Genomic DNA, 16,007 nt, shown 5'->3' on the forward strand with positions numbered 1-16,007 from the left:
AAATGGAGCCCTATTTTTCATTTCATTTGCAATAAAAACCATTTAAGAAAGCTGTGACGTGCCCCAAGAGGCTTAATTGTAGTTACAGAGCCCTGATTAAAGCCAGTGAGATTTCTACGCTAATTGACTCATGCATCTCTAGATCACCAGACTCACAAGGTTAGTACCCAGAATGCTCTGGTGAAACAAACAGCCTAGTGTATAACGCTCACAGAACAGTGTCTGGCACACAGTAAGCTCTTATAAAATCTTAACTATTATTTTTACCCAGGCACCAAGGTAAACTTCCTGCTTCTGGGTCCAGCCTTAGCTATACAGTAAAGCAAGATTTGAGTCAGTTTTCAATGACAGAAGTGTAGGCTTAGAGAAGACTGACAGAGGCTCAGACAGTTTAGGTTACTCATCCTGGGGGTGGGCGGCGAGGGGGTGGCTGCTGACGAGGGCTGTGCGGGCGCCTGAACCACCACTTCCTTGAAGCATTCTTGGATCATCCCCATTCACGCCAAGCTCTTTCCTTGCATTTTCAATCTGCCCCACCGTATTTAACACTTGCCATTCCCCTTGTATTTTATATAATGTCAACATTTTTGAGAAGGGCTCTTTGCTTTAAGCTTATCTTAAATCCTCCTGTGATCTCACTCCTGGGCACATGGCTGAGACTGGATTTGTAACATACATTGGAGGAGGATGGAGTCCTGAGCCACAGAGAGGGTGGCCAGCTGAGTCCAGAATGGGTACGCTGTGTGGGCAAGCCTTGGTCAACACGAAACAACAGCCCCAGGATGAAAACCGCCCAACACATCCTTCATTCATCCCTTGCTCTTGTTTGGGCGGCTCACAGAATGGTCCATGGAATCAGAGAAGTCGGTCTACCATGTCTCTGCAGTCCTCTGTTTCAGGGTTCCTCCCTGCTTAAGGACCTACCTTTTGTTTTCTCAGAACAGGAGAGGCATTCAGCTTCACCTATGCCGCCAGGCATGCAGCCCAAACCTGACTTCACAGGGAAACATCACCAAGACCAAAAACAGTGAGGATATCTGAGATGACAAACCTAGACCACAGAAGGCCAACTGCTTTTAAGTAGTTGGCAGGCTTCTCGTGCTAAGTAGGGAAGGGATTGTTTACAGTTGCTGGAAAAAAAAAAAAAAAAAAAAAAAAAAAAAACCCTGCAAACAAACAGCCAGCTGTTTTGTTAGGAGGCTACCAAATGATTCTTAAACGCTGACTCAGAGGACCACAGGTGGTCAGAATATCAATGACTATTTGCGGTAATGATGGAGGTGACAGCTCCAGCTCAGGTGTGAAACGGGAGGAAAGCCAAGAGTGAACGGGACACGGAAGAGGGGGGCTGTGCAGGAAGCCACCTGATCCCAGCCCAGTCTAAGCTTTTGTGGTAAGTTAAAACCATCTTCAGGTCTTCTATACTGTGAAGAGAGAGATATCACTATTTCTAAAGGAGATTGACACCAGTTTATCTTCTGATGCTGGTATAGGGTATTTTAAAATAAATTTTAAATTTTTAGTTATTTTTAGATAGAGTCTCTTTCTGTGGCCCAGGCCGGAATGCAGTGGCACACTGGAACGCAGTCATGACTCACTGCAACCTTGAACTTCTGGGTACAAGTGACCCTCCCACCTCAGCCTCCCAGGTAGGTGAGTATGAATAGGACCCTACATTTTAAACCCTCTCCTGCTGAACCCAATCATCTGCTCCCCGCTGAGGAGCAACCTGCAATTATATTTGGGTGAGCGGCTCTAACATGGCTCTTCAGACCCTTTCTGCACCTTTATAGAAAGTACCTGAATTTGTATACAGAAATAAAGGACCAAAATATTAGATCATTGTCCTTATGAACAAGGAGAAAGGAAGTTTCCCATTTCGTTGAGGGAATAATTCAGGCATAATTGGTAACTCCAGTCAATAAAAGACACAGTCTGTCAATAGCAGTTGGTCTTTTCTGGAAATAAATTGCCTGATTTTGTGTAAATAAGGTTTCCTTATGGTGATCACTAAACTCCTCTGGGACTGCCTCCAAGTAACTTCAACATAAATGGTTATATGCTGGCGGTTAGTACGTTCAGGTCTCTCCGGACAGACTACAGGATTAAATAATGTCTTTCTTTACTTTGTGAGACAATGGGAATTTGACGCATTACAAATCGCAAACAAATGGGAGGCACGGGAGGCCGAGCTGCCAAAATAACCACATATTCTTGATAGTTTTCTCTAAATTTATTGCCAGTGCTTTATCCAAGCAACCAGTGGTAAATCTCAGTAAGTGGGAACCTGGCCCAGAAATAGAATTCTCCATCGAAGTCAATTTAAGAGTGCAGGGGCCCATGGTTTTAACCAAAGGCGGCAGGAAAAGGCACCCAGGGGTGACCCTGGCTGCACCAGTCCTTTCTGGAATCACTTTCATGCCCCCCCCCCCCCACCACCACCACCACCGGGCTAAATGGTAAGAGTCTCTGAAAGTCAACTGTCGAGGTCAGGGGCTGACAAATTCCAGGCAACCTCACTTATTAGCGGGCGCTGGCGTAATTAGCCAAGCTGAGAGGGGAGCGGAGCAGACCTCAAGTTTCCCACCAGATCACGGGGCTCAGATGAGACCTCCAATCCAGAGGCTCACCCAGGCCAGGCAGGCTTTCCGCAGCTGACAGGCACCCCTGGCAACAGTGCACGCTCTATACAAAGCAGACCGAACGAGAGGGCCACCAGGAAACAGGTGCAAAAGCCCTGTCCTCCCAGAAGCAGAGCGCTGTTGAGTTTCATCTCCTGCCCCCAGCCCCCTCTGCACCTCCGCAGCCCGCCCAGTAAGCAGCTCCCCCAGGGACCATCTGGCTGTCCCTTACTGGTTACTCATCCTCCCGGCCCCTTCGTGGTTGCCCGGGCCTGGGCAGGGCCTGGAAGCGCTCCAGGTGGGACCCGCATCGCATCCCGTCACTGGTCGCGTCCACCGCGCTTCGGCGCTGGGAACCCGGCGACAAGGAGGTGAAGGGGCTCAGCCCACCCGCCCGAGCCCCAAAACGCGCAAAGTGAGCGACTCTGGGGTCCTTAAAGCAGGGACCACTAAAGCTGTGTGATTAAGTCCGAGCGAGCGTTCGGGGACACTACCCGTGAATGTCGTCCGATTCTCAGAGGGACCAGGTGTTCCGTAAGGAGTCGTGTCCACTTGGGGACAACGACGTTGAACAATAAGAGAAACCGGATTCCCCGTCTCCCGTGCTCTGGAGACCTCTGCAAAAATGCGGGCACGGCAGTCCCACCCTCCCGGTCAGGGTCTCCCTCCGCAGCCCGCTCCAGCCCCGCCTGCCCCGCATTCGCCGTCCCTGCGCCCCCAGACCAGCCCGGGTCAGTGTCGCGGGGCTGGAAGTTGGTGGCGGGTCCCCTCACCTGCTGAGGTCGCTCACGAAGCTGCCGCTCTTCTCATCCAGGAAGCGCTTCCAGCCGTCGGCCGTCTTCACCCAGCTCTGCCCGGGGGACCGCCAGTCCTGGCCGAGGAATGGCATGGCACCGAGAGCGAGCGGACGGGGCGGACTGGGAGACGGGACCGGCCTGGCGGCCTCGGGGACGCGCCACCCGGGGCGGATGCTCAGGGTGAGGGGCCTGCGACGGGGGCGGCGGCCGGGAACTGGCGTGGGGGCGGCGGGGCAGCGGAACTGCGCGGGGTACCCTGCGGGGCTGCGGGCGCGGGGCGGGTCTCGGGCGCTGCGGGCTCCGGGAGTGCTGCGCGGCTGTCGCCGCTGCAGTATTTATCCCCGCCGCCGGCCGCGGCTCTTTGTTGCCGGAAGAGCCGCCTGCTCTTAGCCCGGCCCCCAGGCCGGGAGGCCACGTGGCTTTGTTTATGGGCTCGGCTTGTTTTCCGCGGCTCCCGCTCCCCTCCCGGTTGCACAACCGCGCGGGTGGAAACTTGAAGCGGCGCTGCCAGGCCAGGTCCCTCGCCGCCCCTGCCACCTCCGCACGCCTTCCCCTCCCCCAGGGCACCGCCGCCCCTAAGCGAGGCAAGGTGCTCGGAAAGCTGCGCCCGGGTCTCCTGAAGCTCCTGGGCTGGCGAGGTGCAGGGAGCAGACCGGAGCTGCGTCTGGGTCTCTGCTAGGTGGGCGTGGGGAGCAAGGCCAGCCTCCTCCTGCCCCGAGCTGTCAGGATCCACCTCCGCAGCCAGAGCAGCCTCCAAGGGCGTCTGCAGAGCTGGGGCCCGCAACGCATGGCCCGGGGCAGAGTAGGGGGCGCAGCCTCCTGGCCTCACTCATTGCCCGGACCCCGCCCTGGCACGCGGGTGTTGGAGCAGGGGGAGGAGGGACAGCCTCCCAGCCCTCCTGGGCCCGAGTTGTCACTAACCAGTCCTCCATCAGGCTTGTCCCTAGGGTGGCAAAGAAGGGGAAGGAGAGGGTTCGCGCAGGGTGGGAGTAAAGAAAAAGAACAGCCCCCCCCGGCCCCGCCCCACCACCCGAACACTCTAAGAGAGGGGTTAAGTGATGTACCCAGGGCCAGTACTACAGTACAATCTGAAACTACCCCGTTTGCTTTTACTTTCTGTTGCTGTTGTAACAATCTACCCCTCTCTGCAGTAGAAACTCCCTGAGAGCTGGTCTGTCTTGTTCCGGAGGCATTTCAGCCCCTGCACCCTGCCAGGCCCAGTGCAGGCCTTCAACAACTATTTGTTGTGTGAATAAGTGAATGGATATGGGAGGCTGCTGGCATGAGGGTGGCTTCTTGCCCTTCATCACCTCTAGTTACGATGCTTTACAGCCTGGTCTATTTGGCAATTAGTTTGCATAGGGCAGCAGCAGCAGACTAAAAATCCCATGCTCTACCTTCAGCTTCAAACGTGATTCTTCCATACTCCGCAGCCATCAGTATCATCCCTTCCATTGACTCGGTATAATCTTTAAGGCTCAGGCAAAGAAACTGTGTGTGCCCTATGAGGCTACATGTTGGACTGGGAAGATGTTTTTAATAAAGTTTGTTTTCAAGTAGCCAGAGCTTTCTGATTTAGATTTCCCACCGTAAATAATTTATTAGTGTGGTAATAGTAAAAAAAAAAGCTTGTAAAACATGCGGAAGTTCTAAGCAAATGTTAAACACTGTGATAGTGCTAACAAGTGAGGCAGTGTTGGGTCTGGTCTCTGTTGGAGGGAGTTGGTATCTGGATAATTAAGGGATGTGATTATTATTATAATCATTATTTTTGAGACAGGGTCTCCTTCTGTCACCAAGGCTGGAGTGCAGTGATCATGGCTCACTGCAGCTCAGCCTCCCCAGCTCAAGCAATCCTCCTGCCTCAGTCCCTGATCCCCAGTTGCTAAGACTACAGGCACTCACCAATGCACCAGGCTAATTTTTAAATATTTTTTTTGTAGAGATGGGGTTTTGCCATCTTGCCCAGAATAGTCTTGAACTCCTGGTTTCAAGTGATCTTCCTGCCTTGGCCTCCCAAAGTGCTGGGATTACAGGTGTGAGCCACCATGACTGGCTGGGATGTGATTATTAAAGATGTGTGTTTGTTATGTATTGTTAAGCTAACTACATCCCTGTAGAAACCACAGATGGCCAGAAGGTAGAAGATTTGAATTCTAATTCTGCTGGAGCAGCATACTACCTGTCCTCCCTTGGATGAATGACTTAAACTCTTAGGGCCTCATTTACTCAACTGTCAAGAAAAAATGGAGCCAATAATACCTACCTTTCAGTATGGTTTAAAAGCAGTGGTAGATGAGTTATTGGTACCCATTCTTCCCTCCTTTCCGGTAGTGTCATGCACCCACACTTTTTGGTGATGTGTATTTTTTTAATTCTTGACAATGGGCTTGGCCATGTGACTGGCTTTAGGATGCTGATAGATGTGATGTGAGCAGAGGATCTGATGTATGGGCTTGGTCTTGACATTTCCTGTGCTCACCTGCTTCATGAAAAGAGCATACCCTGAGTAGCCACTGCTCCTGGAGTGGCTTGAGTGGCATCATGTGTCCCAGGATGTGACATGTGGAACAGATACTCCAGTTGACCCCACAGATGTGTGAGCAAGAAATAAATGTGTCTTGAATGCCACTGAGATTTTTGTGATTTTTTTTTTGTTACACGCCATTGTTATACATAATGTGTCAATAGCTGACTACTATAAAGAGTTGAGTGGCTCAAAGTTGGTGAATGTTTAACTTCTAAAATTCAAGTACAAATAGGAAATTAGAATTACTTTTATCCTTGTCTTTTGTCTGATAAGTAATCTTAGGAAGCCTTAGTGTTTGTCTCTAGTCCTTCAGCTTTCTGTTCCTCAAAAAATCCCCAGAGTTGTTGCTATCATGTCTTAATGTAGGCTTCTTCTGAAGTATGATTGATTGCTTTAGATTTCTCTTACCATGCAAAAGCTACCTTGATACTTCTTTTCTTTTTTTTTTGAAACAGGGTCTTGCTCTGATGCCCAGGCTGGAGTGTACTGGTGCAATCATGGCTCACTGCAGCCTTGAACTCTTGAGCTCAAGTGATTCTCCTGCCTCAGCCTCCTGAGCAGCTAGGACAACAGGCATGCACCACCATGCCTGGTTAATTAAAAAAAAAAAGTTTTTCGGAGAGATAGGGTCTTGCCATATTGCTGAGGCTGATCTCAAACTTCTGGCCTCAAGTGAGCCTCCTGCCCGGGCCTCCCAAAGCATTAGGAGTACAGGCAAGAGCCACCATGCTCAGCTGCCACTTATTTAAACACATGGTTTCTACTGGGGAGTTTTGTAATGCTGGACCCTTCAAGGTTAAGAATTTGCTAGACTATGTCCAGAACAGTTACCTTCACATCAGGTGCTGCCTTGACTTTGCAAAGACTCTGTGCTTGGAAGCTCTGTCATAGCTCAGAATTTGAGAATTGCCAAAGGCAAAATATCAGTGATAATTATAGCTTCAAGCTGAAGACAGAGTGACATGTAGATACTCACAGAATTTCACGAGGCCCAGCACAGACTGGCTAGGATCTCGTGCAGCCTAATGGTTTGTGCAGCATACACGGTATGTATACCACGGCTGTGTGTTTCATTGCTTAGACACTTAGCTACTACCTCTCCTGCGCAGTTTTGTACAACATATTACCCAGATTACATGCTGGGTATTTGATTTTTTTGTGTGTTTTCTCTTCCCCTTTAGGACTGTGAGCTCCTTGATGGAAGGGCTGTGTCTTAGGAGTTCAGTGCCACAGTGTCTAACGAGGTTCTTGGTACATGGTACATTTACATCAATAAATCAACAAATGGGTCTGACACCGTAGCTCACACCTGTAATCCCAGCACTTTGGGAGGCCAGGGCGGGCAGATCACCTGAGGTCAGGAGTTCGAGACCAGCCTGGCCAACATGGTGAAACCCCGTCTCTATTAAAAATATAAAAATTAGCCAGATGTGGTAGTGAGAACCTGTAATCCCAGCTACTCAGGAGACTGAGGCAGAAGAATCGCTTAAACCTGGGAGGTGGAGGTTGCAGTGAGCAGAGATTTCGCCACTGTACTCTAGCCTGGGTGACAAGAGGGAGACTCCTAAAAAAAAAAAAAAAAAAATCAACAAATGTTGTTGAGCTGACCGGGAAGGTTGTTATTCCCATGTGTTTACCTGTTGACATCTTATTACTTCTAGGGACATAGCAGGATGGGGCAAAGGGAGGGTTGGCAGCCCTTAGTCCCACTTTGTATAGCTGCATTCTCCAACAGTGATGCTTTATGGCTCAGTGAAGCAGATAGGGAAGGTTGCTAAAAGGCGGCATCTTAGAAAAAAAAATATTTGAATGTCCTATTCCACTGATGATGGACACCTGCCATGCTGAGGACACTGTGCCAGTCACTTTGCAGACACAATCCTGTTTGATACGCCTCATAAAACCTGTGAGCTAGGAATTGCTATTCCCATTTTATAGATGAGGAAACTTTGGCTCAGAGAAGTTAAATAGCCTGCATGAGATCACCTAGCAAATGCGGTGGGACTCCAGCTGGCACCCAGGTATCTCTCTAACCCTGTCTAGAGCAAGACTGACTGGGTTCAAATCATATTCTCCGCTTAAAAAGCTGTGTGATCTTGGGCAAATTACTTAATACCTCCGTACCATGTTTCCATTCATTTGTAAAATGGGATAATAGTACCTACCTCAAAGGATGTTTGAGGATTTATTGAGATAATAATATGAAAAACTTCTAACAGTGCTAAGGCCAATGGCTTTTTCTTGTCATTATCTTTATGTAGTGTTTGCACCTCCATCTTTTACTTGGTTAAACCATGTCCACCTTCCCCATCAAACTGTAAGTTTTGAGGGCACGGAGCATAGCTCATTCAACAAATTTCCAGATGTGGGACAAATGTGTCTGTGGGAGTATAAGTATAATAAAATAATTCCTTGCATTTTATTAGTTACTATTTATTACACTTGAGTTATGGAAGTGAGCCTTATTCTGTAGAAAACGTGGAGACTATATCTTCAAACATATACACAACACAAATTTAGCCTGTCTACTTCCTCATAAGACTGTTGACAGAAATTGTTTGTAGAAAGGACTGTGAAAAGAATCGTAAATATAAAGCATTTTGTTGCTTCTAAACCAAATTGACATTCATTTATAGCATTGGCTGAGAGACTGATAACTTCTCACTAAAGTGCAATGGGTATTTTGTTTTTTCATAGTTTCTCTTTCTGAAAGGGGATTTTTTTTTTTTTTTGGGTGAAAAGTACTTATCAGCGGTAGTTGTAAGTTAAAAATAACTTTAGCTTGTAGGGTAGGGCAGTAGCAGAAATCAACTAAATCTGTTTAAGTTAGAGGGAATTTTATAAAGGAGGAGCTAGAGGAATTCAGTGTATTAAATTCAACCTGTTAGTATGGTTACAAGGAATGTGTGTTTAATGTCACAACAATTTGCATATGACCTTACACCCCATCTGTCTAGGGTGTGGCATCCTTGAAACAGTGTGAAATACGTCTGTTAGGTGTGTGAGCAGGAACTGCCAGCTGTGTGTTATTTTTGGGTCTCTGGCTGCCACAAGTCCTGCCAATTAAATTAAAGTCGGTCAGACACATGTCACTGAAAATATGCTCATTACTTTAATGAGAATCATTTGGCATTCCTCAAATGTGGGCCTGGTTCTGTTTCTGGGAGAGGGTCAAGGGCGTTTTGTAATCCTCCTCCGTTTGCAGGCCAATTGCTCAGTTTTAATGAAAATTCTTTTTTTTCTCTTAATACGTAGCAAAAAGGATTTGAAGACAAGGCTGCTAACTTTGGTGTAATCTAAGGAAATGAATGAAACCACAGCATTCATATCAATAGGTCAAACTTTTAGTGTATCTTTATAATAAAGATTTTAAACTGAGGACGCAAAACTTGTCACAGTCCATTTGTATGTTATACAAAGCTTTCAATACAATATTAGCACTTGAAATTGGTTAAAACCAGCCTATCAGTAATCCTTCAAATGGTATCTTGGATGAGTGAGTGTCTAATTTTAGTTCTGAGATTTCTTGTATGCAAAAATAGCTTGGGCTGAAATTTGTCTAGGTATTGTGTCTGGTGGCTTACTTATTTGTATCAACAATGTTCATATAACTTTGCAAGGTAGATATTTTTATTCCCATGTTACAGATGGAGAGACTGAGGTTCGGATATGTTAACTTACTCATAGGTCTGTTTAAAAATCAGAACAGGAGTTGGGTGTGGTGGCTCATGCCTGTAATCTCAGTGACTTGAGAGACTGAGGCAGGACAATTACTTGACCAACCAGGAGTTTGAGACCTACCTGGGCAACAGAGTGAGACTCTGTCTCAAAGAAACAAAAAATAAACAATGATAAAAAACCCAGAATAGATCTTAGAGGTGACCTAGTCCAATCCTCCTTTATCCGTGAGGAAGCTAAGTCCCACAGAAGTGAGACTCACTGAGGTACACAGAGCTAGCTGGTAGCAACAGAATTAGACACCATGAAACCAAACCAACAGGGATAGAATATTCTGTTACACTTGCTGTTTTGACCAATGTCGCTGAGAAATGTAATTCTGAAGTAGAGTTCAGATCATCTGATTTACACATTCCAGTGATTGAATTTTTTCATGACTTCTCATCTAATGAGTTTAGTCCAAAGAATACAGGAAAAACAGTAACAGGTACTTACGCCCCAAAAGCAAATTACTCTTTAGAGTCAGCCAGGATCCTACAGAAACAACGGATTTGAAAATCAGATGCCCTGTAAGTCCTTACCTGACCACCAGATTAAATGCAGATTTGCTGCTGGTTATTCCTGGACACATTTTTGCCATCACCGCATGTTTTGACTGGTCGACTCTAGTGATTGGAGAAGCATTTTGTGAGTCATTTAAGTGTGTTTCCTCATATGAGTCAGCTCTTGATTTGCTGGATTCTGGAGAAGTCCTGTAGCCTGTTTGGTGCTCTGGTTTCACATTTATACACACGTTATAAAGATGGTATGGTTGTATGGTACTTTTTTTTGAGACAGAGTGGTTCTCTGTCACCCAGGCTGGAGTGCAGTGGTATGATCTAGGCTCACTGCAACCTCTGCCTCCTGGGCTCAAGCAACCTTCCTACCTTAGCCTCCCAAGTACTTGGGACTACAGGTGTGCACCACCATGTCCGGCTAATTTTCATTTTCATTTTTTTTTTTTTTTTGTAGAGATAGGATTTCACCATGTTGCCCAGGCTGGTCTCAAACTCCTGAGCTCAAGCAATCTGCACACCTGGGCCTCCCAAAGTGCTGGGATTACAGGCATGAGCCACCATGCCCAGCCATGTTGTATAGATCTTTGAGATCACTGAAGGATAATCATTAACAACAATGACAAGCTTTCATTAGGAAATAGAAAATCAATTTGAAAATCAGTTGAAAGATCAATTCCTCTGATCCTTTTCCTTGGGTGGCTTGTCTACTTCTGCTTGTTGTGTCTATCACTTTTTCACAGAAAGCAAAAGTCTGCCATTATATTCTGCTCAACTTTTCACCTCTCCATTTTTTTCCCAAGTGATACTCCCAGTTCTAGAGCAATCTATAGCTTTTTATATGAGGTACCCAACACTCGCTCACTCAAGTGCTTCAGTCTTTGTTTTATTTCATGCACTGTGCCTTCAAAATATTTTTTTTTTTTTTTTTTTTGAGATGGAGTCTCACTCTGTCACCCAGGCTGGAATGTAGTGATGCAGCCTTGACTCACTGCAACCTCCGCTTCCTGGGTCCAAGTGATTCTCCTGCTTAGCCTCCTGAGTAGCTGGGATTACAGGCATGTGGTACCATGCCTGGCTAATTTTTGTATTTTTAGTAGAGATGGGGTTTCGCCATGTTGGCTGAGATGGTTTTGAACTCCTGGCCTCCAGTGATCCACCTGCCTTGGCCTCTGAAAGTGCTGGGATTACAGGCATGAGCCACTGTACCTGGCCTCAAAATAAAAATTTTAAAAGGGATTTTAAATTAAGTCGAATAATAGTTTTTAAAAATTAAAGTGTAATTTATGTGAAATCTAACTGTAATGAGATCCTTTCTGTTTTTTATATGTAAACAGATTGATTAATCTTGTATAAAAGTTATTTTATGAAAAAAGATATACCTGATGCTTGGCACATAGATCTCAGTGTGTGTCATCTGTGGCCCGTCAACTGCAAACCATCTTTCTGCCTCTCTCAGGTGATTCAATGCAAATAAAAAGCAAATGAACCCATAATTTCTTTTAAATAGTGCATTCATTTCAGGAAGAAGAAAGTGATTTAAAAAGAAGTACAGAATGTTCATCTTCTCTTTCATTCCAACTACAGCCTGAGAAATTCAGTCCCTTAAGGGACATAATATTTTCGACCATGGTTGAGTGTTGATAGTAATTTAAGGAATAATTTAGTCTTTTAAACATCTGCTTTGCTAAAAATGGTATGCCATAAAACCTTTGCTAAATGTCTTGAAACTGTGTATTTGCTGAAGAGATGGTACATAGCTTAGATTTCCCCCCCCTCCTCTGTCAGCTAAGCAATAGGAATGCTTATCTTTAGTTCTGTTTTAGAGCATTTTTGGGGTGATAAAATTTGTTATAAAATATTACTCATTCATTGTCTCAACAGGGATGCATGACATCCTTGCTACATTCCTGGTGCTCTTCTAAAGCAAATTTGAGAACACGAAGAACAGTTGCCCTTAGCAGGTGAACAGGCCATAAGAAGAGAGAGAGGAGACATTAATATGTATACCTAAAACCACCTATGTGCAGGGAGGCGGGGGGAGAGAGGGAGAAGGAGAGAGAGAGAGAGAGAGAGACAGACAGAGAGAGAGAGAGAGAGAGAGAGAGAGAGAGAGAGAGACAGCATACTATTGGAACACTTATGAGGATAAAGCACTTAACCACCAGCCTGGAATAGTCAGAGCAAACTGCGGAGTTGGTCTTGAACTAGGTCTTGAAGGATGGGTAGGAACTAATCAAGCAAACGGAGGGAAGGATAGGAGTGGGTAGAGTGGAGACAGCAGGAACAATGGCAGAGGGGAGAGGAGCAGCATAGGACATGGTGAAGAATAGGATGTGGAACAAGGCATGAGGAGAGCTGGTGATGGGGAAATCGACAAGGATGAGATTGCAGAGGGCTCCATGTGCCTCACTGGAAAGCCTGGCTTTATCTGAAACAACGGAGCCGCGGAAGAGCTGTAATCGGGAACCACCAATGGGCAGATAGCACTGTAGGGAGATTCTCTTGTGGAGTAGAGAGATGGAAGCACATGACAGAAGGCAAGAGACTGGTTAGGAGGATGTGGCTGTTTCCAGGCAGCAGTTGATGAGCAGCAGAACCCGGAGAGCCACAGATTGCTGGGACAGACAACCCGTTTGAGAGGCAAGCACTGTGGCACTCGCTGACTGCTTCCTTGCAAGGGATGAGGAAAGGGAAGAGCCAAGCAGGGCCTTTCAAGAATCTGGTTTTGGTAAAAGAAGAAATAAGTGGTTGAGTGGAAGCCTGAGGACTACAGTCTCATTGTTCTGAGAGAGACTCACTTTTGCTAGCTTTAGAGCCAAGAACAGAACAAATTCTCTGCTTCCTCTGCCCCTGGGGAGATGGCCTGTGTTGCTGGAAGGACTTCTTCCTAACTGCCCAGGCCTGCCCAGAGGAAGAGGCAGGAACTGTATTGGAATAACACTCAGAAGGGGTAGTTCTTGTTATCTTCATCTATCTGATCCATCTTGAATAAGATGATCTTTCTCTGCCAGTGGTTACAGCACTCCCGTACATGTTCCATTTTCAAATGCCTTAAAAATGTTATGAATATATATATAGTGCTATTTCTCTCTATAAATAGTTATGACAAACTTTCTTTTTAACCAAACAAATAATGAAATTACCTAAAATCAACAAGTCGATGAACTCATGGTAAAAATTGATCTTTTCTTTTTTTTTTTTGAGACAGAATCTCGCTCTGTAGCCCAGGCTGGAGTGCAGTAGTGTAATCTTGGCTGACTGCAACCTTTGCCTCCTGGGTTCAGGCGATTCTCCTGCTTCAGTCTCCCAAGTACCTGGGACTACAGGCATATGCCACCACGTCTGGCTAAATTTTTGTATTTTTAGTAGAGATGGGGTTTCACTGTGTTAGCCAGGAAGGTCTTGATCTCCTGACCTCATGATCCACCTACCTCGGCCTCCCAGAGTGCTAGGATTACAGGCATGAGCCACTGTGCCCAGCCTGCCTGATTTTATTTATTTATTTATTTTTGCCATCTGGTTAGGACTGCTCTGCTAGCCCCCTGATTTTTAGAGAATGCTTCACTGTGTGCAGTCTTGGTGGGAGGTCATGCTCTCTTCCAAAAACAGGACCTAAAGGGACCTGATCTTTTCACTATCTGCTGTGGTCCAGCCAGGGTCAGGCATGCGACTTAAAGGTTTGACGGATGACACATTCTTCTGAGGGAGTGAAGGAAGGAGGTTGGAGGTTTTCTGTTGGAGGACATTCCTGCCAGCATCGGTGAGGGGTGCTGGCCACAAATGGTTCCCACTGTGGGAGCTTTGCTATGGTTCTTGCTACCTGGTTCTCTGGAGCTTTCTAAGTTCCTGCATTTTCCAAGTCTGTGTCTTTAGCCTCTTGCTGACATTATGCACCCAAATAGTCTTTTAAAATCTTTGTCTGAGCCAGGGTTGATTTCTGTTGCGTGCAAACTGGTCTTGACAGTGTAGACATTCCTTGCAGGAGAGGTATCCAGGGACAGGGTCATGCACACTCACCCTCTCCTTCACCCATTACTCCCCAGAGCCCCTCCAATCTTATGTGCTCATGTGTGTTTATGGGGGGCCAGGAGTTGAATTAGACCAGAAAGAATGATTTGTATTAGGACTTACCAGAAGAAATCATCTGCTGAGAAAACTGGACTCAAGCCCAGAGGGATTTTGCCTTGCACAAAACTGGCAGATTTAGAAATATTGAGACAGAAAAGAATGTTGAATGATCCCTCTGTGACAGTCAAAGATGAGGCATTGAAAAGCTTAGAGCTGTAGATTTTGCTTATAAAACCATGGCAAGAGTGTCATCACCGCAGCAAGGGTGAGCCCAAGAAAGTGCATTTGGAGAGATTTTACAAATGTACCCAAGGCATGTGTTTCATTGCAAACAATTTCTAAAATTCATGCTTCAGATGTGAAATTTAGTTTGAAGACAGAAGGAAGGGAACAACATTTATTGAGTGCCTATTGTGTGAATGACTTTTATCTGCATTGGTTTAGGGATTTATTTTATTTTTGAGACAGGGTCTTGCTCTGTCACCCAGGTTGGAGCGCACTGGTACAATCATAGCTCACTTCTGCCTCAAATTCCTGAGCTCAAGGCATCTGCCCACCTCGGCTTCCTGAGTAGCTGGGATTACCGGCATGTGCCATCACACTCAGCTAATTTTTAAATATTTTTTTGTAGGCACAGGATCTTGTTATATTGCCCAGGCTGGTCTTAACTCCTGGACTCAAGTGAACCTCCCCCTTTGGCTTCCCAAAGTACTGGGATTACAGGTGTGAGCCATTACTTCTGGCCTTACATTGGTTTATTTAATTTACTCCAAAACCCTACAAGGGAGGTGTAACATTTCTATTGTATTCACAAGGAAACTAAGTTAGGTGACTTGCTCAGAATCATACAGTTGACAAGTGGCAGAACTGGGATTTGAATCCAGGCGTTTTGACTTCAAAGCTTGTGTTCTTCCTATCATACCATCTGCCTCTCAAAGATTTCATGAAGTCAACAGGGAAGAAAAGTATTAGAAAGACTTTAGAATTTAGTAGAACATTCTTTTTCCATGTAAATGAGAATCGGGACTGGAGGCATAGCTGACTGGTTTTTCATTGTCTTGGTAACTCATACAATATCACTTCTTGGTAACTTACACAATATCACCTCGAAATAACCAAGAAACTCACGTTGCAGCAAAAGAAGTACAGGCCTGCCTTCTTTTTGACAAAATGAACTGATCTTTAAAGCTTCTGAGTAACTCGTCCCTCAGAAGCTTTATAGAACTGCAGAATGACCTTCTAAAGACTGGCTGAGAAATAACATTCCAAAAATTTAAGGGCACTGGCCTACAGAATGAGGTCACTATGGTGTTGTTCTCCCTATGTCCAGAATACATGGTCTTGGAACCAAGGGCAGCAGGAATGAGTGTAGCCCCATCTCTCTTTGAGACTATTACACCTAGTAACTTACTTGTAGCCTTTTGGGTTTCCACCCCTGAAACTGTGGGTTGGTGCATTTGGAGGTTCTGATTTCCACTGGGGAACACAGACATGCTTCTATTAAATCTGAAACTGAAACTGTCCCCTAGGCATTTTAAGATCCTCATGCCACTCAGTCAACAGACAGACAAGAAGGTAACTGTAGTGACTGGAGTGATTGATCTTAAGGGAAATTAAGTCACTGCTATCTAACGATGGCAAGAAAAACCATGCTTAGGAGCTTAGAAGACTCAGTGGGTCACTTCTTAGCACTCCTATGTGCAATTATAATGGTTAATGGCAAACTGTGACAACTCAGTAAATACAGAATCACTAG

General features: G+C 45.8%; 1 protein-coding gene across 2 annotated transcripts in view; it reads right to left on the reverse strand.

Moving 5' to 3' along the window:
* Positions 1 to 3,738, reverse strand: part of FBXO32 (F-box protein 32) — a 42,854-nt gene extending 39,116 nt beyond the window's left edge. The window contains exon 1 of one of the 2 annotated variants that reach the window (XM_074387105.1): positions 3,395 to 3,738. In XM_074387105.1, the coding sequence (XP_074243206.1) occupies positions 3,395 to 3,510 (116 nt within the window). In that variant the 5' untranslated portion in view covers positions 3,511 to 3,738. The remainder of the gene's footprint in view (positions 1 to 3,394) is intronic. The other variant, XM_003933734.4, reaches the window with a different exon arrangement.
* Between the last annotated feature and the right edge of the window lie 12,269 nt (positions 3,739 to 16,007).

This window comes from Saimiri boliviensis, chromosome 15, assembly GCF_048565385.1.
Source record: "Saimiri boliviensis isolate mSaiBol1 chromosome 15, mSaiBol1.pri, whole genome shotgun sequence".
Taxonomy (NCBI): domain Eukaryota; kingdom Metazoa; phylum Chordata; class Mammalia; order Primates; family Cebidae; genus Saimiri; species Saimiri boliviensis.